Source organism: Caenorhabditis remanei, chromosome III (assembly GCF_010183535.1).
Source record: "Caenorhabditis remanei strain PX506 chromosome III, whole genome shotgun sequence".
In the NCBI taxonomy this organism is placed as follows: Eukaryota; Metazoa; Nematoda; class Chromadorea; order Rhabditida; family Rhabditidae; genus Caenorhabditis; species Caenorhabditis remanei.
In genome coordinates, this window is record NC_071330.1 from 17,361,206 (window position 1) to 17,383,779 (window position 22,574).

Sequence of the window (22,574 nt, forward strand, 5' to 3'; positions counted from 1 at the left end):
TTAGCGATTTTTTTATATTTTTGAATTTGTATTTTTATACCGCCCACATTTTAGGCATCCATTATTTTGAAAAGCTTTACCAACCATCAAATACACAAAGTGCCTGCTCCTTCTTGTCCTTCTTTGCATTTTATTATTTTCTTACTTTTTTTCTTCAAAAATGCTCAAAATATGTGAAAACGACCAAAAATAAGTAATAAATGAAGTTTTTTGATTGAAAAAAAATACAAAAAATTGCAGAAAATCACAAGTTACAACACAAAAATCATAATTTAATGATGAAAAAGAGATCGATTATCGTTGCCCCGCCCATCAAATCACTTCTTCGCTTGAATCGAGTAGTCGCGTTGATTCGGTTTGTATCGAATTCCGACACTCTTCAGATCGCTGACGACGTTCGATGGGAGAGATCCCGACACGCTGATCGCGTACATTCCCTTCACTTTTCTCTGCATTTTTTGCCATTTGCACACCCACGAATCGTCGTTTGACATCGCCGCGATCATACCGTCGTAGTTGGCGCTGGAAATAGTTTTTTTTCAGACTGAAAATTATTGATTTTTAAATTATTCCAAGTTTCAGAAGCGAAATCTCTCCCATTTTCGACATCGATTATACCAATTTTTGATATTTTCACAACATTTTCGGAACGCGTCGGCGGCACGCCAGCCTTTTCCTTTTCGAACTTCTATTTTTTTAGAATTTATCCACAGAATTTCTAGGAGAAAAGGAAAATGAGAAATCTGGAATAGCTAGCAGACCAACGAAAATCACTAGCAGACCAACGAAAATCACTAGCAGACCAACGAAAATCACTAGCAGACCAACGTCAAGAGCTAGCAGACCAATGAAAACTTTGGGAAAATCCTTATTTTTGCAATTCAAAAGTCAGTTTTCCCAACGAAAACTGTTGATTTTAAAAGTTAAAGCACGCTTTTCCACCAAAATTAGAGCCTTTGAAATGCGTCAAAGGTGCGCCAGAACAGTTTTTCATTGAAAAATATCGATTCTCCAAGTATTTTTGGACAATTTTCGAATAATTTCTCTAAAAATTTCCCTCATTTCTACCTGGTACAATCATAGACCTTCTCCTCGTCTCCCTTCAAATGAAGCACCCCATCGCAATTCTCACATCCGTCCTTCTGAAAAGCGTCGACCGATTTGATGAGTGAGCAGAGGAGACACGCGCGGAGGTTACGAAGATCCGCTGGCACTGAGGCGGACATTCTGAAAAGCTGAAAAGGTTTCTTTAATGACAATTTGTGCAAAAGTTATAGTAGATATAAAAAGAGTAAGAAAACTCGAGAAAAATGACAGAAAAATGAAAAAAAAAATCGAAAATTTCATTCATTCAGTAAAGTATATTATGGAGATCATTGAGTAGCAAGATGTGGTGTTTAGAATTGAAAAATGTGAAAAATTTACGAAAAAATTGGGGAAAAAATAGGCGGGGCTAGAAAAAAGACTATCGGAAAAAGAGGAAGCTCCGCCATTTTTGTGACTTTAATTCAAAAATTTCGTGATTTTTCTGTCTAAAAACCAGCAAAATGGGTGGAGTTTTCTATTTTCACTATCTATACAACGAAGCAGAAGTGCACGGCTGTGAGTCATCATACTCCATATGGACCTCCTCATGATGGACAACCATTTCATCCGGTGGATATGTATACATCTCCTGATTATACTGATCGTCCTCGTAGATCGGAATCTCATCCTCCTCATAGATCGGCTGCTCCTCAACGTCTTGGTGAGAAGATGATGATGGGGGCGGAGCTTCGTGTTGTTGTATGTAGTGAGATGATGGAGGGTGTGATGATGACGATGAGGATGTGGAAGGGCCGGGGCCCCGATGAATGTAATGAGATGATTGAGGATGGTGGGAAGACGCTGAGGATGTTGATGGTTGTTGTGGTTGGGATGGTGGTGGAGCAGATGATGATGATGGTGACGTCGATGGAAGTGCGTACTGAAACGATTTCAGTTAAAATATGAATTTTTGGGGTGTTTTAGGATACCACTCTTTCAAAGTTTAAGAATTTTGATATGAATCGATTCAGAAAGCCAGGGAAAAGAGAAAATCTTGTTGAAGCTAGGCCCGAAATTCGGTCTGAAGCGGGTTATGATCTCAAAGTTCCAAAAATCGTTCCTCGTCGTGCAGTGTATCAGTACATTACAATAGACATTCTCCTCGTCTGAGTATATTTTCGAAAATTTTCAAGAAAATTCGGAAAATGAACATTTCCAAGCTAGCAGACCAAAATGAGAACTAGCAGACTAATTTCATAGCTAGCAGACAAAAAATAATCAATTTTGACTGAAAAATCGCAAATTTAAAGTGATTTTCAGCCAAAATTTTGATTTTTAGCGTGATTTTCATAATTTCTAAACTAAAATTACGATTTTCAAGGTTATTTCGTTATTTTTGGACGAAAGACACGATTTTTTTCTAGAATCGATTCATATCAAAAAATCTTAAATTTTGGAGTCATTTTTGACAGAAAAATCGCGATTTTATAATGATTCTCAGACAACATCGTCTAAAATGACACTGTTTGGTATATTTTCCAGCTCAGAATCATTACTTCGAAGTGAGTTACGACGATTTTGAGAAATCTGTCTGTTAGTTTATATGTAGAGTCCGGATGTCCTCTTCTACTTTTCTAGCTATCTATTTAGCTTACCGGTCCATCATCCACTTCAATCAGCTCCTCCTCCTCCCCTTGCTGCTCCCCCTCCTCCTGCATTCTCTGCTGTTGTTCCTGAACCCTCTGATACTTCTGCGCCCACTGTTGATCCCTCTTCAATCGTCTCTGTTGTTGTAACTCGGCAATCTGCTGGGCACTCAACCTTCTCGGCGGTGGCGCTCCATACCTCGTCATATCGGGTGTCGGCACTACCGGTGTCGCCGAGGTCGACAGTTTCGCCTCCCCCGGTACATACATAAACGGCCGCTGCTCTTTCTTCCTTCCATCGTAGGCGATCGCGTGCGCCGCGATGGCTCTCATCACTTCTGGCGGGCAATCTCGAAGCTGTGCGAATCGATCTCGTCGCTTCTTTCTACCACGAACCACTGATTTCGTGGTGTCTCGTGTAGCGGGGGGTGTTGGTAGGGGTGGCTGAAGGTGGTGGCCTTCGTGTCCCTTCAGAATCCGAGGCCGTTTTGACGGTGGGAGGAGCGGAATCTGTTGGCTGACGACTTGATGAAGAGGACGTGCTCGTGGTGGGTCCGGCGCCTTTTGTTGTTGGTAGACACGCATTCGATGCGGTGGGACTTTGGGGGTGCTCTCCACTACCTCCTCCTCCTGATACTGTATCTCCTCTTCTATCTCATCAATCTCCTCATAAATCAACTCTTCGCCTTCTTGCAACGTCATCTCCTCCACAATCTCCTCCCCTTCGAGCCCGCCCTCTATCTCATGACCGATTATTTCTTCTTCCACCACTTCTCCAGTAAGAATATCGTCTTCCTCGTAGATCATTTGCTGGTGGACCTCCTGATGGTGGACCTGCGGGTGGCCCTGATGATGTGGTCTCCCTTGAATCGCCTGTTGCATCCGCACCTCCTCCGCCTCCACCTCCTCGATATCCCGAGAACTCTGATAATAGAACTTCCTTATCGGCTCCAAAGGTCTCATTGTGTACGTCTGCGTCGTCTCCACCTGATTAAACTCCTCCATTCTCTTGGTAGCGTGTGCGAACCATTGATCCACTCGATCTATCCCATCATTTGTCAAATAAAACTCGCGAATCACCCTAGAAACCGTCGCTAGCATCGGATGAGAATGCGCATTGATTCCAAGTCGTCTCATCGGATTCCACCGTTTGAAATACTCAATATCCGTGAGTTGCAAGTCGAAGAACTCAGCCAACTGATCGTAGCCACACTCGTAACACGCTTCGAAGAACTCCACGAAGAACGAGAGCACCTGCTGAGCGTCCTCAGTTCGTAACACTCTCCGAAGTGCACAGACTATATTGAAAGTGTCTATTTCGTTCTCACTGAGTTGCTCCGCTTTCACCGCCCAATATTCCATTAGAGCCCACTCGCTGATCAACATTTTCGGCTGTTCCTCCTGCCCCTCGTAGTATTTTCTCCCGAGTTCCACCCAGATTTCCGATGGATTCGTTAGGAACTCCTTGGGACTTCTTGCGTCGATTATCGTTAAATGCTCCAGAATCACGGGCGGTCCGGTGGCTTGCTCGGTAGTCATGTAGAGCATTACACACTTCGGAATATTCATTTGCTCGCCGATCACGTAAACCGTATACTGGACCATTTCGATTTCGTCGAAATCCATAAGAATCATATCGATGCATACAGTACCACCGGGACCGAATTTCCCCCAAATCTTCTGCATTTCCAGATTCATATAACCAAATGACATCTTTTTATGATTGTCAAACTCGCTGAAATTCACTCCAAAAAAGCAGCTCGGTTCGGATTGTTCCACCAACATCCTAACAGAAAGCAACGGATCCATATCCAACGGTTCCATCAGTATCACTCCTTTGGCCTCCGAGAAGTTATCCATCAGAAATCCCTCGTACGCCGTCAACTTCTCCACAACGTCCATCGCCATGAACTGATCGTTTCCCAACGATTTCCACTCGGTAACGTCACAAAACAGCTGGCGTTCCATCGGCGTCATTCGGAGTAAAGGAGTGCCGAAGCGGTGGCCGGTGTGCTCGAGAGTGCCTTTGACATGGACGGGACCGTATTCGGATTCCTCTCGGATTTCTAGAAAAGCAGAGCAATCGTTCTTATGGCGAGTCATCAGTTGGTGGGGACGCCGTTTCAGGAAGTAGTGCTTGTCGTAGATGTACGCTCTGGAAAATGACACTTTTATATAAAATTATCAGTTTTTTCATTAATTTTACCTTGCATCAACAGCCAACTGAGCTCCTCGATGACCCACACAACTACAATGAAGCAAGTATATCTGTCCGTCCGGATGTCCGTGATCTCCATGAAGCGGTGGGTCGTATCGCTCGAAATTTAGAGAATAAAGCTTCTCGATTCGTATCATCCACTCCTAAAAACTATTTTTGTAAAAACTCAAAAAAATCCACTTTTCTAACCGAATAGATCTCTTTCGTCTCGAAAAACTCCTCCACGTGTAGTCCAACACCACCATGAGTTGATATATGTTCGGAGAGTAGTGGATATGATGGGAATGTGGATTTGCAGAAGAAACATGAGAGAATCATCTGAAAATGGTGGAGTTTTCACCGTTTTTAGCACTGAAAAAGAGCTCAAAACTATAAAAAGTTGCTGAAATCATCTAGATCCTATCACAATGTTTTCTTGGCGTTTCTAGCGGTTTTGAAATTGCATTTTGCTCCAATTTCTGAGTTTTCCAGCTCAATTTTGATAGAGTTTGTGGAAATAATGCCAAAATTCATCTCAGATTACCAATTTTCGGCCGTTTTGAGTTATTTTTTGTGGTTTTCAGCCGAATTTTGATGAAAATGGCTTCTTGAAGCAATTATCAGTGAAAAAATAAGTTTCTTAGCTCAGAAACCGTATCATACAGATTATTTAGTGTTAAAGTTTATTTTGCTACATTTTCTGCGTTTCAGGCTCAAATTCAATAGATTTTATGAAAATATTGCCAAAATCCATTTCAGATTACTGATTTCTGGCCATTTTCAGTTATGTTCAGCCTAATTTAGCTGAAAATTGTCTAGAAATTGTTGAGAATCGAACTCAAATGATTTACAGCAAAGACTTTTTACAGAAATCGCTTATTTTGTGTTAAAATGTGCGATTTTAGTAGTTTTTCTTACCAAAACCCTTGAATCCTCTGGCCTCCAATCCGGATGCGCCTTCTTCAAATGCATAGATCTCGTCGATCGACTCCACCCTTTCCACGTACAACCCGGATAATGACACGCGTAAGTTCCATTCGAATTGTAGCCGGGCGCCGATTTCTTTCTCTCCGCGTGCTCATTCGGATGCACTTTTTTCATATGAACACTCCTCGACGCTCTATAATTCCCACGCCATGTACACCCTGGTACATTGCATGCGAATGGTGGCACGTATGCATCTGGGTCTAGATATACACCGTCTTTGGAAATTCTCTCTAGAATGAATCTCGCCGGTTTCTTCCATTCCGGATGTATCGCTTTCATGTGATCCATTCGAATCGATCGGTAGCCGCCTTTCCATCCGCAGTCCGGAATGTAACATTTATATTTTCCGGTTACGTCTCCGATGATTAGACGGTCCGGCACTACTTTATCAGTGAAGCGGCGAGATGGAGTGCCACGTTGCTTCATTGGACTGAGTCTCTGAAAAATCATTGTTTTTAGACTGAAAATACATTTTTTTTTTTAAGATTGAAAATACATTATCATTATACCAAGGGTCTGCTAGCTCTTGAGCATTGGTCTGCTAGCTCTTGAGCATTGCAACGTGGCAATCGCAAACTGTCTATTTTTCGCATTTTCGAGTAAAAAGCTCGAAGTTTTTCTCCGAATATAGCTATTGATCAGAATTGTCAAATCAAAAATGACAAAAAATGCGACGTTTTCCTGTTTTTCGCAAGTTTTTGCATTGGTCTGCTAGCTATTCACGTTGGTCTGCTAGAGTTTTCAACAGAAAAACCGGAGAAATGCGACTCCTGGAGAAAAATCAGCCGAAACTGGCATTTTCCACTGGAAAATTCGCAAAACCACTTATTTTTCAATAAAAGCTTAAATATAAAGCGAATTTTGCAGATTTTTACTGAAAAATCGGTGTTTTCTCGGGAATTCCCAGTGAAAAGCAATTGGATTGAAGCTGAAAAATGTAGATTGATCATTATAAACTATTCGGACTCGATTTTTATGATTTCGGTGTCCTGAAGCTAGAAGACCAATGTTGGGAGCTAGCAGACCAAAGCCAATCGCTAGCAGACCAACGTTGAGAACTAGCAGACCAAAGCCAATCGCTAGCAGACCAACGTTGAGAACATTTTCCACTTGGGAGCACCAAATTAGTGATAGAAACCACCAATTTCTGCTCGAAAATCACGATTTTGAGCTCTCTTACCTTTTCGACGTCTCCATTTTCTTCTTCATTATCAATGATCACTTCCTCTCCAACAACCATCGATCCACCCTCCTCCATCATCATCATATCGTTAGAAACCATCGGATAATTGACATCTCGTCGCACGAATTCCCCAACAGACGTCGCCTCATCAATAATACCCAGATCATGAAGTCGTGACGCTTCTCGATCGGTTCCTGGAAATGCTTGGAGAGGTTGAGGACCGATATTAAATTCTAGAATAAAAAATTACTGAGAGCAGAATCATCAATCGAGTCGACAATTGTCTTCGGTCGTTTTCTACCGCCTAGAAGCTGTTTCGTGGTGACACGTGCCGGTATCACTTCATTTTCAGCGGGTTTCAACGAGTCGAATTCTTCTTTTCGTGGGCGCCCCTGAATTTTCGAAAATCAACGAAAAAAAAATCAATTATCTACGAACTCTTCCTCTTGGCGTCGACACTGAGCCTTCTGGTTTCGGATGTTTGTGCCTTCTATGTGCTCCGAGACTTCTTTCAGACTTCCCAACCCATTCACATTGATCGCATTGGAATCCCGCGGGCACTTCGATTGATGCGTCGAAATTTACGACATCAATCTCCTCCTCTTGTTCCATTTTCTGTGTTGTCTGAATTATTTATATTTTTCTGTTGCTATTTTTCTATGAGGTTTTCTATAAATTTCAGCTTTTTCGTGGACTTGCGAACGGAATGTTTCAAATTCGGTAACGAGAGACAACGGGAAAATTAGAGAGTGCAGAGAAAAATAATAAACAACAAACGGTGGAGTGTCGTTGCCAACGCGGAGTGTCGTTGCGTATCGGTCGTTGCGAGACCCTAGAGGATGGGAAACGCTATGCGCCTTTAATTTATTTTTCTATTTTGCACGATTTTTAAGCTTTTATTGGGGTTTTCAAGATGAAGCGTGCGGAAAATTGTAAAAATAAGTTGTTTTTCGTTGTTTTCAAGGCTGGAAAACCACTTCTTCGCGGAAAATATGTTAATTTCCTGCGGAAACTGGTAGTTTGAAGTTTCACTCCCATTAGAAAAATTAGAAAAATCATATCCCGATAATCATTACAATTCAGGCTTTGAAAACAAGGTGTTTATGTTGAAAACGACGTTTATTCGGCTAAAGAACGTTATTTTTAGCTCTAAACTCGTATTTCTATCCAAAATCTTCGTTTTTCTTCGATAATTTTTATCTTTGCCCTGAGTTTTATTCTTGGCTTATTTTTCTCATTTTGTTAAGTTTAAAAACTTTTCTGGCGTTTGTACATTTAGATACTAAAACTATTGTTTTCAGCTCAAAACCCTTCATATTCTATTACTCAATTTGCATTTCTAATTAAAAATCCAAAAAAAATCGAATTGGAAAAATAATTCATTAATAAATTATGACACAAACTACACGATTCTTCGTTCCAAAATCACAAATAATTCAGAGATCCTTGATTTTTTGACCCAACTCCTCCACAACCTTCTTTTCCTGGACATCCCTTTTGATATACTTGAGGGATCCTTTTCGCGTTTGACTGTACTTGAAATTGGTCTGAAACATTGACTTTTTTGCTCAAAACCATCCATTTTTTCTCAAAAACTCACTAAAAACGTCGATTCCACCGTGAATTGAGTGCCCGGCTGGTCTGGATGCTGCTTTTTCAGATGAGACATCATATTCTCCATACTTCGTCCACCCCACTGACAATTCTTCACAGTGCATATCCATTTCGGCGGTTTTTGTTTCTTCATCGTCACTTTTCGACTGTTTTTATAGATTTTTTGCTGCTCTTTGATATATTGTTGTATTACTTCCGCCTCATATTGATTAGTAGGAGCTGGGGATGGTTTGGAGTCTGAAATTTGGTTTTTAGACTAGAAAAATCGATTTTCAGGGAAAAAATTAAACTTTTTCACAAAAACTCACCAATTTCCATACCACTTGATCCCACATCATCGATTTCCTCCTCTTCTTCAAAAATGGTGTCCATTTTGCAATATTTTGTGCGGTTTTTAGAAATGAAAATGACTAGAAATGTTGAGTGCAAAAAAGAAGAGTGAGAGGACGCGTAGATCAAATAGTTTGTGGAGACGCAGCGTTCTTAGGGGGGTGGGATGTCGGAGTGTCGTTTGGTAAGGAGGCTCGGGCTCTTTAAATCTAAAAACCTTGTAAAATCCTTTCTTTTCGCTCTATTTCGATATTTTTTTGAATTAAAAAAAACTTCTTTTTTTTCTCCTAATTCATCTATTTTCAGAAATGAGTCTTCTATCAAATCTCGCGCGACTCTCACTTCTTCCAACTCGATCCCTCCATCAAACAATCCCAAATGCATCGTCGGTCTTCATGAAAAGACAGAAGAAAATTGATCCGGAGGTGAGAAAATTACTGAAAATCATGATTTTTATGCCAAAAATGTTGATTTTTCCATTAAAACCCTCTCATTTCCCATATTTACAGGTAGCAAAACAACGAGAAGCTCGTCGTCGTAAGCGTCTCGAGAAGGATATCCGCCAGATGCAGAAGCACTCGAAGAAACCGAAACCAGTCGATGAGCTCACTCTCGATGTGAAATCTGCTAAAAATATTGAGTGAGTTGGGTGGAAATTTGCATTGGTCTGCTAGCTCCTGACGTTGGTCTGCTAGCTCTTGATGTTGGTCTGCTAGCGATTTTCATTAGTCTGCTAGCTCTCGACGAGGTTACGCATGACTGTATTGGGCTTGTATTGTGGTGTCTCTGAGAACATCTCCAAGATTAATATCTGAAATTACAGAGAACGCCGCCGACCGCCCACCAAGCTCACTTTGGAGGAAATCGACGAGAGAGCGATTGCGTTGAAGGTAATAGTTGGGAAATGGTCAAAATGAGCAGAAAATGCCAAAATTTTATTTGAAAATTTGTGAAAACTGTGATTTCAATCTATTTTTCACAATTTTCGTTAATTTTTCAGAACTACTCTCGCTCCCGCCTCGCCCTGCAACGAGAAGACGACAAATGGATTCGCGGAGCCATCGAATCGCAACGAAAAGCGCTCGCCGAGCTGAAAAAGTTGTCTCCTGAGCTGTACACTTCCGCCGTCCAACCAGCCGCCAACGATTTGCCACTGACGATCCATGGACCCTCTCTGACGCCGCCAATCAAGAATTATGAGGCACCCGATGGAGATTATATCGATACGACGAGAAATTGGGCGTCTTAATTCTTAAATTACCTTTTTTCCTATTTTTACTGTGTTTATGGGTATTTTGTTCGTTTGTTTGTAGTTTTTTGTGTTGATTTTATTGTAGAATAGAACTAGATTTATTATATTAAAAATTCATAGCGATTCGATTCTAACGAAGCAATTATATAATGTACAAATTTTTTAGTTGAAAATTTAAGAGAAAATCAATAGAGAAATTGAGATTTAAATGGAATGAACTCTCTTCTCGAGTTTATCCAGCTCATCACGAATCGGTTGTGGAAGATCCGAGCCGACTTGGGAGTCCAAGAAGTGTCTGCTCTCGTCGATGTCCTCTTCCCAGTATGGTTTCGGGATGCTCATCAACTCATTCCAATCGATACGTGCGAGTCCGTCGAGATTGATGGTGCCACGTTTTGGCACGTATCCGATGGCAGTCTCGACCTGAAATAATTGAATTTGGTTTGAGCGCTAAAGTAGTGGTGGAAGGAAGGTTTATTACGCGCGCCTGTTCCATACTGTTTAGTGCGAGTGTAGTTCAGGTGGTTAAGCTTTTGGCTTTTGCGCGAGGGTTGTGGGGTTCGATTCCCGGTGCGGTCAAAAGGTTTTTTGCTTTTTTGTTTTCGCTAGAAATGATAGAAATGAGTTACACAAACACACAGACAGACTAAAACGGAAAATGGAGCCTCCCTCGGCTTGTTTTCAGCGAACAAAAAAGGGTCCGGGGTTCTATTCCTGTTAGAGCCAAACTTTAAAAAAAACTTTTTTTGGTTGTTTCCCTACTCACCGCAATATCGTCATCTCCAGAAACTCGTCTCAAAATCCAATCCAAAACACGAATATTGTCTCCAAATCCTGGCCACAAGAACTTGTGATCCTTCGTCTCACGGAACCAATTGACATGGAAGATCTTCGGCGCCTTATTCGGTGCCTTGCCCAACTTGATCCAATGCTCCAAATACTTTCCATAGTTGTATCCCATGAATGGCCGCATCGCCATCGGATCGTGCATCACATTCTTACCGGTGAACTCTGCGGCGGCGGTGGTCTCCGATTTGACGAGAGCACCGACGAGGATTCCGTGCTCCCAGGAGAACGACTCGAATACCAATGGCACTCCTTCTGGACGACGTCCACCGAACACGATGGCATCGATTGGCACTCCTTGTGGAGCTTCCCAATCTGGATGAATAGTTGGGCATTGTGAGGCTGGGGCGGTGAAACGAGAGTTCGGATGGGCGGCCTTTCCTTCGTCTCCAATGTGCCAACGGTCTCCCAACCAGTTGGTGATCTCCAAGTTTTTCAATTGCTCATCAGAATAGCCCTTCGCCTCCTTCAACTCCTTCTCAAGACCCTCCCAGAAGTATTCGCCGTCGGCGGTCTCTGCGACATTTGTGAAGATTGAGTTCTTCTGGAAAGACTCCATTGCCATTGCATTTGTCTTGTGGGAAGTTCCAGGGGCGACACCGAAGAATCCGGCTTCCGGATTGATTGCGTAGAGGCGACCGTCCTCTCCGAACTTCATCCATGCGATGTCATCTCCGACGACACGGACTTTCCAGCCGGGTACTGTGGGGGTAAGCATGGCAAGGTTGGTCTTTCCGCAGGCGGATGGGAAGGCGGCAGCGATGAACTTTTCTTGACCTTCTGGGTTGGTGACTCCCATGATCTGGAAGGATTTAGTTTATTGGTTATGGTTTGATATCGGCTAGGATCGGCTCAGATAGGTTATGACAGGCTGAGATCGTTCAAGATCGGTTGAGATCGGTTGTGATCGGCAAAGATAGGTTGACCTAGCAGACCAAAGTCAGGAGATTGCGGACCAATGTTGAGAATTCACCACTCTTAACGAAGGCCAGACAAGTTTTAATCGAAAAATTCCAAAATTAGTAAGGTCTCTTGAGGGGCAAATGTCAAAACGATAAAGATCTGCATAGTTCCAAATCTAAGAATTCCAAAATGTATTCAAATTTTTCAGAAACTTCTAGGAATCTGGAAAACTTGCCCAAAGTTTGAGCCCTTACACCAGCGGAGTCTTGGTAGCCTATCACAACTGATCTTAAACGATCTTAAACGATCTCAGCCTGTCATAACCTTTCTGAGCCGATCTTAGCCGACCTCAACCGATATTAGTCTATCTTTACTAATCTGAGACATTCTACTCAGAGCCTACTCACCAACATGTGCTCAGCGAGCCATCCCTCATCTCTACCAATATTACAAGCGATACGAAGAGCGAAGCACTTCTTTCCCAAAATTGAGTTTCCTCCGTATCCGGATCCAAACGACCAGATCTCACGCTCCTTTGGACGATGGGCAATCATCACTTTGTCTGGGTTGCATGGCCAGTGGTTTATCACCTTTTCTGAAATTTAGGGGAATTTACAATCTGAAAAAATATGAGTGACTCACGTTTAACTGGACGTGGAAGTCCAACAGAGTGGATGCATCTCACGAAATCTTGGTCACCGAGAGCGTCGAGAACCTTCTGTCCCATACGAGTCATGGTACGCATGCAAAGGACGACGTATGAAGAATCAGTCAACTCGATACCGATCTTCGAGAGTGGTCCACCAATTGGTCCCATCGAGTATGGAACAACGTACATCGGACGTCCAGCCATACATCCTGGGAAGCGAGCGTCAAGCTCCACACCGAACTGCTCCTCACTCATCCATTGTCCCATGATTGGGCGGACACCGTCTGGGGTGTGGCACACAGAGTCGTACTTGTCCTTGGTGACCATCCATGTCTTCGATTCGACACGGGCGACGTCGCGTGGATCGGTACGGCAGAGATAGCTGGAAAGTTTCAGGGGTTTTGAGACGTCCAGACAAACCTAAACCGCTCAAGGCCAACCTAAGGGAATAGCTAGCAGACCAACGACAGGAGCTAGCAGACCAAATTTGTTTTTTTTTCGGTTTTCGGCATGTTTTTAAGCAAAAAATTACAAATTTTGACTGAATATTGCGGCTTGCCACCGGAATTATTCGGCGTAGCCTTTTTCAATTTACCGCCAAGCCTAACCTAGCTTAGGTGAGATTTTTGACCAGCAATATATCTTTTGACTCCTAAAACCACTAGGATCAATTTCTTCATCGGCCTCTCTTTTTGAAGATCAAATTACCTCCTCCCCTCTAAAAATCATAGTTCAAAGTGATAAACAATCGTGTTTATTATTGGTCCCCCTTCCCCCATTTTGCAACCCATCCCCCTTTTATTTTTCTTTCAAAAAATGTCGCGGAGATCATAGCCGAAGTACGTGATAAGCAGCGGGAAGGAAGAAAATAAACAAGAGATAGAAATGGCATCATCATAGGGGTATTTGATAAATGAGAGTGATGGCTAGGTTCTAGTGAAAATGAGAGAATGACCAGATCAAATGATCAGGGAGAGGTAGGTTTGCACTATTGTCCGGATGTCCTGTTAGCTAAGCATCTGCGCTCTACGGAAATCTAGTAAAAATTGGAAACAGGCAAAGGTAGGGCTCTAACTCTGAACTACTGTATACACTGGTAGCTTGTTACTTTTTTGTGGCGTTGGTTTGTACAGTACCCCATATTTCACTCACTTATTCTCATAGGCCTTCAATGGAGTCAAGACTCCACGCTCGACCAACTTGTCGACGATATCGTCATATTCCTTCTGGGAACCATCACAAATGTAGATTCCAGCCGGATTCATCAACTCGGCCTTCTCGGCAACGAATCTTTGCACTTTCGGGGACAACGAGCCGAAGTCTCCTTTGAAAATTGGAATATGGTTGAGTTTGTGGGTGACCACTTCGGTAACCACTTGGAAACCATCGGTTTCCATTGAACGAAGAGAACGACAGTCAGCCATGGTTCTGGAATAATTAAAAAGTGGTTTAAATGACTGATAGAAGATGTGAATAACAAAACACGAAGAGAAGGAAAGAAAGCAATTCGGGTTTATATAGAAAGGAAGTGTGCTTGTACTATGAACTTTGAAATGTTGTTATATTTTATCAAACGGGTTTCTAGAAGACATCAGGGAGGAGGTACATCAAGAGTAACAACGGTTGTGTGGCACTCATGTGAATCAGAGTTGAGCGGAATTCAGAATTCTGCTCAAATCACTGATGTGGATGTTTTGAAACTTATGGTTGTTTTGGTAGAAGGCGTCTAAAATGCAGCAGATAAGAGAGTCAAGAGTTCAGGTGACAGGGATCTATGCTATCAGTTATTTCGGCCATCTGAAGGAGGGGCTTCCGAAATTCAGCCTCTGAAAGGTTCAAAAAACGAAAACATCTAGAAATTTGATGTCTGTACACCGTTTTGAGAACAACATTCAAAAAAACTGGCTCAGCAGCCTCTAACCTAACTATGTAAGACCACGGAGTCAGTTTGGAGATATGGGACATGACCTACACCATCGGAAAGCTGAGAAAACGCTGATTCCAAATATATATTCAGTTCTTGCCCTCGAGGTCTATTATAGAAAAACGAGGTCAAAGTTTGGACCACTGACAAATCAATACCTTCCTAACGTCTGACAATTATTGACCTATCTTATTATTGGTCTTAATAGTTTCACGCCTATTTACTAACCTAAGGTCAGCATAATGATGCTACCATAAATCCGTTATTAATTATCAATGAGTCCCGTAGACAGCTAATTAGAGAGCAATGATAATTACGTAACTAAATGAAACCTAGTTCATTAAAAGCAAATATTGTCATGATTCTAGATAGATTTTAAATTCTGACTATAAACAAAACAAGCCGAGATATACTGATTTTAGTACACCGGCCTTAATTCTCGGTAAATTTCTACAGAAAACCATAAAATTTTTCAAAACCATCCACAATGCTTTCCCAGTTTGAAGAGCATCCTAACAACATTCTCAAAAAAGAAACATTTTGTTTGGTTCAAATGCAAAGCGAGTTGCCCAGAGGCGCATCTATGGGCACACAGCCTAAAAGAGCAGAGTCCAATTCAAAAATAGACTGAAAAAATGGGAGAGAGTCAAAGAAAAAGAGCGGCTCACCAGAAGAAGAAAAAGACGACGACACTCCTTTTTCTCCTTTTTTCTCCTTCTGATGCCTAGAAGACACGCAGAAATAGAAAAAAGGAGAAAACGAGAGAGAGAGAGACCCGCCCCTCCGGGTCTTGTGGACATCTGCACGTAGCGTGATTTTGTTCACGGCATGGCAAATGGGATAAGTTGTCTGCGTGAAGGAGAAGAAGAATAAGAAGCAAGTTACATTTGAAGAGATAGAGATAGAGCACATGTTTCTTCTGATGACAGTTGTCAGAGAGTTGTCAGAGACGGGAGGAATGTTCGAAATGGTTGTTTGTTCATGAAATGCACGAAATGTTTTGGGAAACACCACGGTGGGATTTGTTTTTGGAATCAGAATCATGATTGAGTTTTCAAAATGTCAAAGGTAGTTGAACGATTTGAATAGGCTTTCATGTTTTTGGATTTCCAAAAAGCTAGAAAATGTAAACTCATTATGAAAATCTGGCTAAAAGTTTACATTGAATTAAGTTTCGTGCTCATCGAATTGAAATGGGTCATCTTATAATTAATAATTACGCTATTGCAATGTTATCAGTTCATAGATTTTCCCGGTTTTTTGTATTATAATTTCATGGTATTTTCAAATCTGCAATTATTATAAAACAAATTAACACGAACAAACATCCATCCTTGGCTATACGCAACTTTAGCACAATTTGCTTCATTTTTTTCAAATGTTTGTCTTTTTCGGATAGAACAAGGTTAAACCTGCATTTATGTATTATCGCTTCTCAAAGACTTGCTAGGAAGAATTAAGTTGCTCAATACGGGTCTCTCAAACATTATATTCATGTGATTTGCAGTTCTTTCTAGACCTGTAAAGTTCAAAACTACGGTGTGTCATGTTTTCAACCGTTTCCAACAAACTAGACACGCCTTTAATGGTTTTATAAGGACCTATCTACGGTTATCTATTTAATTCATATGAGACTCTTGTCCATTGTTCATATAAATTCAGTCAAATGGAGCAACATACAGAGTTTCTTTCAACGTCAGGAGCTAGCAGAACAACGATAGCATTGTTTTTGATACAGTAAAAAACCGTATTCCCATTCAATAATATTCGAAAATGTCTTTGTTTTAAAATTAGTTTAAAAAGTTAATCAACAGATCACATTATGCAGTAGAAATCTCACTTATCAAGTCACACGACCACATAGAAAAGGATTAGATTAACATTTATTCCAGCACCCAATAAATTATTTTTAGATATAAACTTTGTAGTATCTCTGCTTGTTTACACATTGACAAAGAGAGTCAAATTCTATTGAATTGACACGGGGCTGGACATTGATACATGAGGAGAAGAAAAGGAGGGAAACGAAGATGAAGAAACCAATCAAACAGAGTTACTAGACAACTCACTACGCGGACTACAAAGTGCAGAAAGGGTGGTTTGGGCTTGAGAACCTACGGTTATATTCCAGACAACGTAAGGACGCTCAAAGCCAGCATAAGGGATTATCTAGCAGACCAATGAAATAGCTAGCAGACCAACATCAAGAGCTAGCAGACCAACGAATGTTTTATTCAGGATTCAAAATTATCAAGGCTTCGGAAGTTTCAATCTTGATGATCCGGAGTTTGGTTTCTTCTCTGAAATTACTTTATTTCATTTCTGACTATTTTTCGTAATACTTACACTTAGCTGGTCTCACCGAACGTCTCCTCTCATACTGCCTCTGTCCGTACTTTCTCAGTGGACAATGTGTATCGAGTAGACACCAAATGAATGTGAATATTAGGATTACTGGGATGGCAACGTAGAGGATGATGAGGAGACTGGAAATGATGCATTAGGGGGGATTGGTTATTGGTGAAGGGTGATCTACGAAGACTATATCATTTACCACTCAGCTTCGGGACCAGGATACCTATGCGAACACGCTCTAATGAGAAAATTTGTCGAAATTTAAACACTGTTCACCGCCCCGTAATAATGCGGATTACGTATTTTTAGAGCGGGTTTGTATAGGTATAGTGAATCCGTCTTCTGCTTTCCGCGTCCCGCCTTCCGCCATTTCAAAAACCGGATTCCGCTCAACTCGGGACGCTTTGAAACCAGACATTTCGATACCATGACACTTTCGATATCATGGTATTTTTGATACGTATCGTGAAAAATCGTTGAAAAACGAGCTATCAAAAGTGTCATGGTTTCGAAATGTCTGTTTTCAAAACGTCCCGGATCCTTCCAGTTTCCACACTCACTCATAATACCGACTCCTTTTCGACAACGCCTCATTAGGATTTTCATCCCCCTTCTTCCCTTCCAAAATCTCCTTCATTTTTCTCAAATCTTCTGGAATCTTCATCAACGATCCGTGATATTTCGAAAAGTGCATCTCGAACCCCTCCAACTTCTCCACTGACCCTCTCAACTGGCTCAATGTATCACTGATATCCGAATCATTTGTGAATCCCTCGAAATTATCAATTGCTGAGAGGATTGTCTCTGGTTGGAAATCCTCCACGCCGTTAATATTGACCAAATCCTTCAAAATATCTCCATATGCGTCTAGACTTGAACCTTTCAAGATTCGTATCTTATTCTTCCAAACCGTTGACTCATCTATAAGATTGGCGATGGAGGCTTGTAAGCTCTCAAAATTTCCAAAGTACCAGTCATAGAATTTCAGTAGCTCATTGCTTCTCTCTTTTAATTCATTCCCAATTTCTATAAACTTCAAAAATTCATTGTTAGGAGCTAACACCTCCTTTATAGTGTTGAGGATGGGAATTGAGTTTTGAAAGGATTCGGAGTACGTTTGAAGATTTTGAAGGTCCGCCACCTTATGTATCTTCTCAACCTTACAGTCTCGTATCGCTTTAATATTCCCCAAAGATTCAATCATTATATTTGATGCTCTGAGTAAGTTCTCCTTAAAACTCATTCTAAGTTTCCTCATTCCTTTGAAAACCATTGCCACACTTGCAGCCTTCTCCACCGGACCATCCACCTTCATCAGACATTTCATATAGCTTGTAACTTCCTTAGTAGTATCCAGACTATGAAACCCATTAAGCGACTCAAAAATACTCTTCGCCGATTCCCCCCAATTCAATACATATCGAATCACTTTGCGTAAATTTTCTTTCAAAAATAGTACCGCGTTAAGTAGCTGTTTTAGTTCAGTCATCTCAGTTTTCCCGGAGAGTTCTTGCACCACTTTTTTGTGATCTACCATTGAGATTTCCACGTTTCGCACTGCTCGGATTTTTTTCAAAAGTATTTGAATATTCTTGCTAGTAGTTCGAAGATTGGTGATAGCTGATGCTGATTCCTTATGTAGCACACAGGACTGGATACCTTTTGCTATTGCTTCAAAATCTGAGATTTGTAGAGATTTGACTTCAAGTAGGCGATGGTGGAAGGTTGCGGCTTTCCTGACATCTCTTTGAGATCCCTGCTCTTGGAATGGCTCATAAAACTTATCAATCAAGGTCTGGAAATCAAGAATCCATCGGGTTTCCGAGAAGTTCGACCCCCAGAGAGCATTTTTGATCCACGATTCCTTGAAATTGAGTTTTTTGAGCTCAAAAGCCTGTGAGTTAAAAACCGCCTCAAGAATTTCCAAATCTGGAATCTTCTTAATATTTATCAAATCAAAACTCTTCAAGTTAGCAGGCAAACCCTTGGGGTACTCTGCTAACTCCCAGAATGGACTGATAGCCAACCAATCGATAATTCTCACTAAGTACTCCAAGGGGCTCAAACTCTCAAGAAGATGTTGTAGTCCTTTCGTATTATGAGATTTTGAAAATACCTCTATTTTGCTTATAACTGCTTGAAGACTTAATTGGAGATGTTCAAAATCTGAGTGCCTCCCATCGATGATGTCGTTGAGTAGGTCGAGTGGTTCTTTGATATCTATAGTTTCCAACTCGTAACTGTCATAATTATTGACATCTTCTATCATCTTCAAACTCCCTGGAATCCTGTTGATCTTATCGGAATATTGTGCCCAGAACTGTTGGATTTCATTGAAATCTATGAACACTTGCTCGACTTTTTCAGAATCCGATTTGAGCAAACCGCCAACTGACAACAACTTCTCCACGAATTCTTCCACATTTTCTTTGTTGAATTTTTGGAGATCTGACAATGAGAACTTCCTATCCAGACCCATAAGCTTCAAGATTGCATCATCCATATAACCATTCTGAAGATTTACTGCTGCAAGGAGACGCCCGGCGTCAGGGAGCTTTTCGATTATTGTGTCAGGGTTCTCGTCTGGAATTTTGTTTGTTTTAAGTATTAGCTTGGCACAGTTTTTACAACTGCGCTCCTCCGAAATCCCTTGCTCACAATTTTCTTCGGTTTCGATAGAGCGCGGTTGTAAGAACCATGTAGTGCTAATAAATAGTAACTCACAAGTAATTTTCGAAGACGGTTGTGTTAGATCTATAAAAAACAACAGTTGTTTTTTTTTCAATATCTCACCGAGTGCTCACCTGTACTGATAAATCCAGAAACCAGTAAAGGTATAACAGATAGAACTCTCATTGTTTGCGATGATTTTATTCCAGAAGAAAATCCTATGAGAGAGTTTGGAGATTGAAAAATGACTTATCAGGAAATTATTGGAGATTTAATGAACTAGTTACGTGAGATAAAAATTCCAAAGGTCAGACTACGTTATATGAAGAGTAATATAATTGAGTACAAAATTGATAGACACAAAGAAAAAGAGACATTTTTCAAGGGTGCAGCGCAATTGTAAGAACTGTGCCGTTCTAATAGTTATTATTGATTTTTAATAAATTAAATTCAAGGAAATTGGTGAATACCTTCTGAAATTATTTTTTAACAGGAATGAACTGCATAGTCTCTTTTTCTCCGAGTCTCTCAATTTTGTACACAGGATTTCGGTAGAGCGCGGTTGTAAGAAGCGAGCCGCGTTAATAACAAGTCCAGCTATCATAATTTTTTCTCTACCTCTCCCTTACATTTGGCCTACCTTTGCTTTCTGTATCTCTGTTTCTCTTTTGTTAGGTTTACCCGAATATACCTTCTCTTCTGAATAGGATAATTAGAAAAAATGAATGATGTACAAAAGCTTATTCCAAAGTTATTTTTTAAATCATTTCATAGGATCTCTATGATCATTCTCATTCTCATAATAGTGTTAATCTTGAGTGGCCGGTGGCAAGGTACCCTCATAACCCTGTAGTTATCCGAGTCCTCACAGTAAACACGCAACGACACTCCGCCAAAGCCTCACGCGCCTACCGTAACTTCACTAGGGAAGGTCACCGAGTCAGTGTGGAGATATTGTTCGTGACATATATCATTGGAAAGCTGAAATCACGCTGATTCCAAATATATATTCAGTTTTTGCTCTGATATTCGAAAAAAAACAAAATTAAAGTTTGGAAAAATAGACTTTCTTAAGGCTTGGGGAATAAAGCTCCGAGTAGCTTGAAACGTAGTTTATATAAAAAATCTGAAAAATCCAGGGAAGGTCGTGAAGTCCATTTGGAGTTATGGGAGGTGACCTACACTATTGGAAAGCTGAATAAACACTGCTTCTAAATATATATTCAATTTTTGCACTGGAGGTGTGGTATTCGAAAAAAACGAGATTAAAGTTAGGAAAAATAGACTTTCTCAGGCCTAAGGCTTAAGGACTGTTATGTCCTCTGGTGGTTCTTCTACTTCTACTTCTACTACTACTGCTTCAACGGTTTCTTCCTTCCGGGTGATCCGATGATCCCGAGCTCCTCGCTCTCCTACCCTTCTTACCGCTTCTCTTTTTTAACGATGTTGTCCATCGGGATCTCTTTGCCTATTCCTTCTCCACATACTTGTCAAATCACGGGCCGGCCCGCGGGCCGGCCCGGGCCGGGCCGGGCCGGGCCGGGCCCGCTGAAAATTTCAGGGCCCGCAGCAAAAAATTATTTTTGAAAAATAGAATCGAAAGTGTTGGAAATTAAATTTTTTCTTGGGTTTATACTAAATCGAGGTCGGGGGATTCGATAAGACTACTTTCAGAAGCCTCCAGCAAGTTCTTGATCCTGATTCTGATCATCGGCTGATTATCACAGAGACTTTGAGAGGCTCAAAGTTTATAGTGACAAAATAACTTATTCTGACAATTTCCGTTTTCACTTGTTGTCTTTTTATAATTTCTAATCAATAATATGTTTGCCATGAAGTAGTAAACGAAAAAACAATGGGAAAACGACGAAATTTTTTTTTTCAATATTTTGACGGGCCGAACGGGCCGGGCCGGGCCGGGCCGGAAGATTTTTTTAGCGGGCCCGGCCCGGCCCGGCCCGTGACAAGTATGCTTCTCCAAGGCGCACCAGCCAACGGTCCCGTCCGACATGCCAAGCCCCCGGGCGTGATCGCCAATTGTTATGTCCTCTGGTGGCGGGAGAAGGGACTTATAAAACCATTTATTACATGGCGAGAATCAACAACTAAGAGTTCTCTTCATCTTATATAGGCAGATCTTCTTGCCACGTGTGACCTCAGGGTTGGACGTTCACTAGGCTAGGCCATTGCTAGTTCACGCCACAACAAGGACTAAGGATCCAAGTAGCTTGAAACAAAATTTTTATGAAGAACAAAATCAAGATCTTCAAAATTATATTAATACCTTAAGATTTGGTTGAGTTTTCAGTGAGTTAGAAGCATTTGAAAAAAAAACGCAAAAAATTTGACTTTTGAGCCTAACGCTGCACCAAAAACACAAATTTTGTGTCTATCTGTCGGTCAGTGAGTCAGAATGTCTGAATATTCAAAAATCACAAAATTCGCTCATGTTTCCAGAAAGTTACAAAGATTTGAAAAATGCAACAAAACAATTTTCAAAATTTTTCGCGTGTTAGATGTTGCTGAACTTTGATCTCATTTTTCTCGAATACCAGACCTCGAGAGCAAAAACTGAATATATATTTGGAATCCGCGTTCTCTCAGTTTTCCAATGATATAGGTCACGCCCCCATATCTCCTACACTACCTTTCCTGGTTACTGAAGCAGACCAAAGATCCAAAGCAAAATTAACTGGCGCGCCTCCGGCGCGTAGTCCCAAGTCATCTTCTGTTATGGAGAAAAAGTGTATTCCGAGTAACGTGTATTATTTTGTTGATTTCTTTGATTGTTGTGAATAAAATAAAGATTCATTTCCATTTCCAGCGTGACCTTTCGAAAGAAGAATTAGTTTTTATGAGAAGAAAAAAGAAGACAACGGTTATTTCGGACTATTGAACAAATTCGGAAAAACGCCTCCGAAAATCTCTGAAGTGAGTTATTGGGGTTACGGTAATGGCCATTATCCAAATCTTTAAAAAAATTTGCGGGAAC

The 22,574-nt window shown here is 41.1% G+C and overlaps 6 protein-coding genes across 6 annotated transcripts; 1 reads left to right on the plus strand and 5 right to left on the minus strand.

Annotated features, from left to right (window-relative positions):
- Positions 1–317: 317 nt before the first annotated feature.
- GCK72_011811 (uncharacterized protein) lies at positions 318–1,226 on the minus strand (the record flags this gene model as incomplete). Its single annotated transcript, XM_003100851.2, has 2 exons — positions 318–522; positions 1,069–1,226. 2 exons carry the CDS (start codon positions 1,224–1,226, stop codon positions 318–320), a joined length of 363 nt encoding a protein of 120 aa, XP_003100899.1.
- A 344-nt stretch (positions 1,227–1,570) lies between these two features.
- GCK72_011812 (uncharacterized protein) lies at positions 1,571–7,651 on the minus strand (the record flags this gene model as incomplete). The annotated part of the gene is made up of 8 exons (XM_053728689.1): positions 1,571–1,966; positions 2,682–4,827; positions 4,879–5,033; positions 5,080–5,208; positions 5,788–6,294; positions 7,037–7,233; positions 7,290–7,431; positions 7,478–7,651. 8 exons carry the CDS (start codon positions 7,649–7,651, stop codon positions 1,571–1,573), a joined length of 3,846 nt encoding a protein of 1,281 aa, XP_053588266.1.
- Positions 7,652–8,475: 824 nt separating this feature from the next.
- GCK72_011813 (uncharacterized protein) lies at positions 8,476–9,025 on the minus strand (the record flags this gene model as incomplete). Its single annotated transcript, XM_003100817.2, has 3 exons — positions 8,476–8,586; positions 8,640–8,890; positions 8,962–9,025. The coding sequence occupies 3 exons, from the start codon at positions 9,023–9,025 to the stop codon at positions 8,476–8,478; spliced, it is 426 nt and encodes a 141-aa protein (XP_003100865.2).
- Positions 9,026–9,291: 266 nt separating this feature from the next.
- GCK72_011814 (uncharacterized protein) lies at positions 9,292–10,232 on the plus strand (the record flags this gene model as incomplete). The annotated part of the gene is made up of 4 exons (XM_003100834.2): positions 9,292–9,408; positions 9,493–9,623; positions 9,807–9,873; positions 9,984–10,232. The coding sequence occupies 4 exons, from the start codon at positions 9,292–9,294 to the stop codon at positions 10,230–10,232; spliced, it is 564 nt and encodes a 187-aa protein (XP_003100882.2).
- Positions 10,233–10,439: 207 nt separating this feature from the next.
- On the minus strand, positions 10,440–14,057 carry GCK72_011815 (uncharacterized protein; the record flags this gene model as incomplete). Its single annotated transcript, XM_053728690.1, has 5 exons — positions 10,440–10,658; positions 11,002–11,883; positions 12,392–12,579; positions 12,627–13,015; positions 13,786–14,057. 5 exons carry the CDS (start codon positions 14,055–14,057, stop codon positions 10,440–10,442), a joined length of 1,950 nt encoding a protein of 649 aa, XP_053588267.1.
- Positions 14,058–16,883: 2,826 nt separating this feature from the next.
- On the minus strand, positions 16,884–19,768 carry GCK72_011816 (uncharacterized protein; the record flags this gene model as incomplete). Its single annotated transcript, XM_003100792.2, has 3 exons — positions 16,884–17,043; positions 17,473–19,495; positions 19,717–19,768. The coding sequence occupies 3 exons, from the start codon at positions 19,766–19,768 to the stop codon at positions 16,884–16,886; spliced, it is 2,235 nt and encodes a 744-aa protein (XP_003100840.2).
- Positions 19,769–22,574: the final 2,806 nt, after the last annotated feature.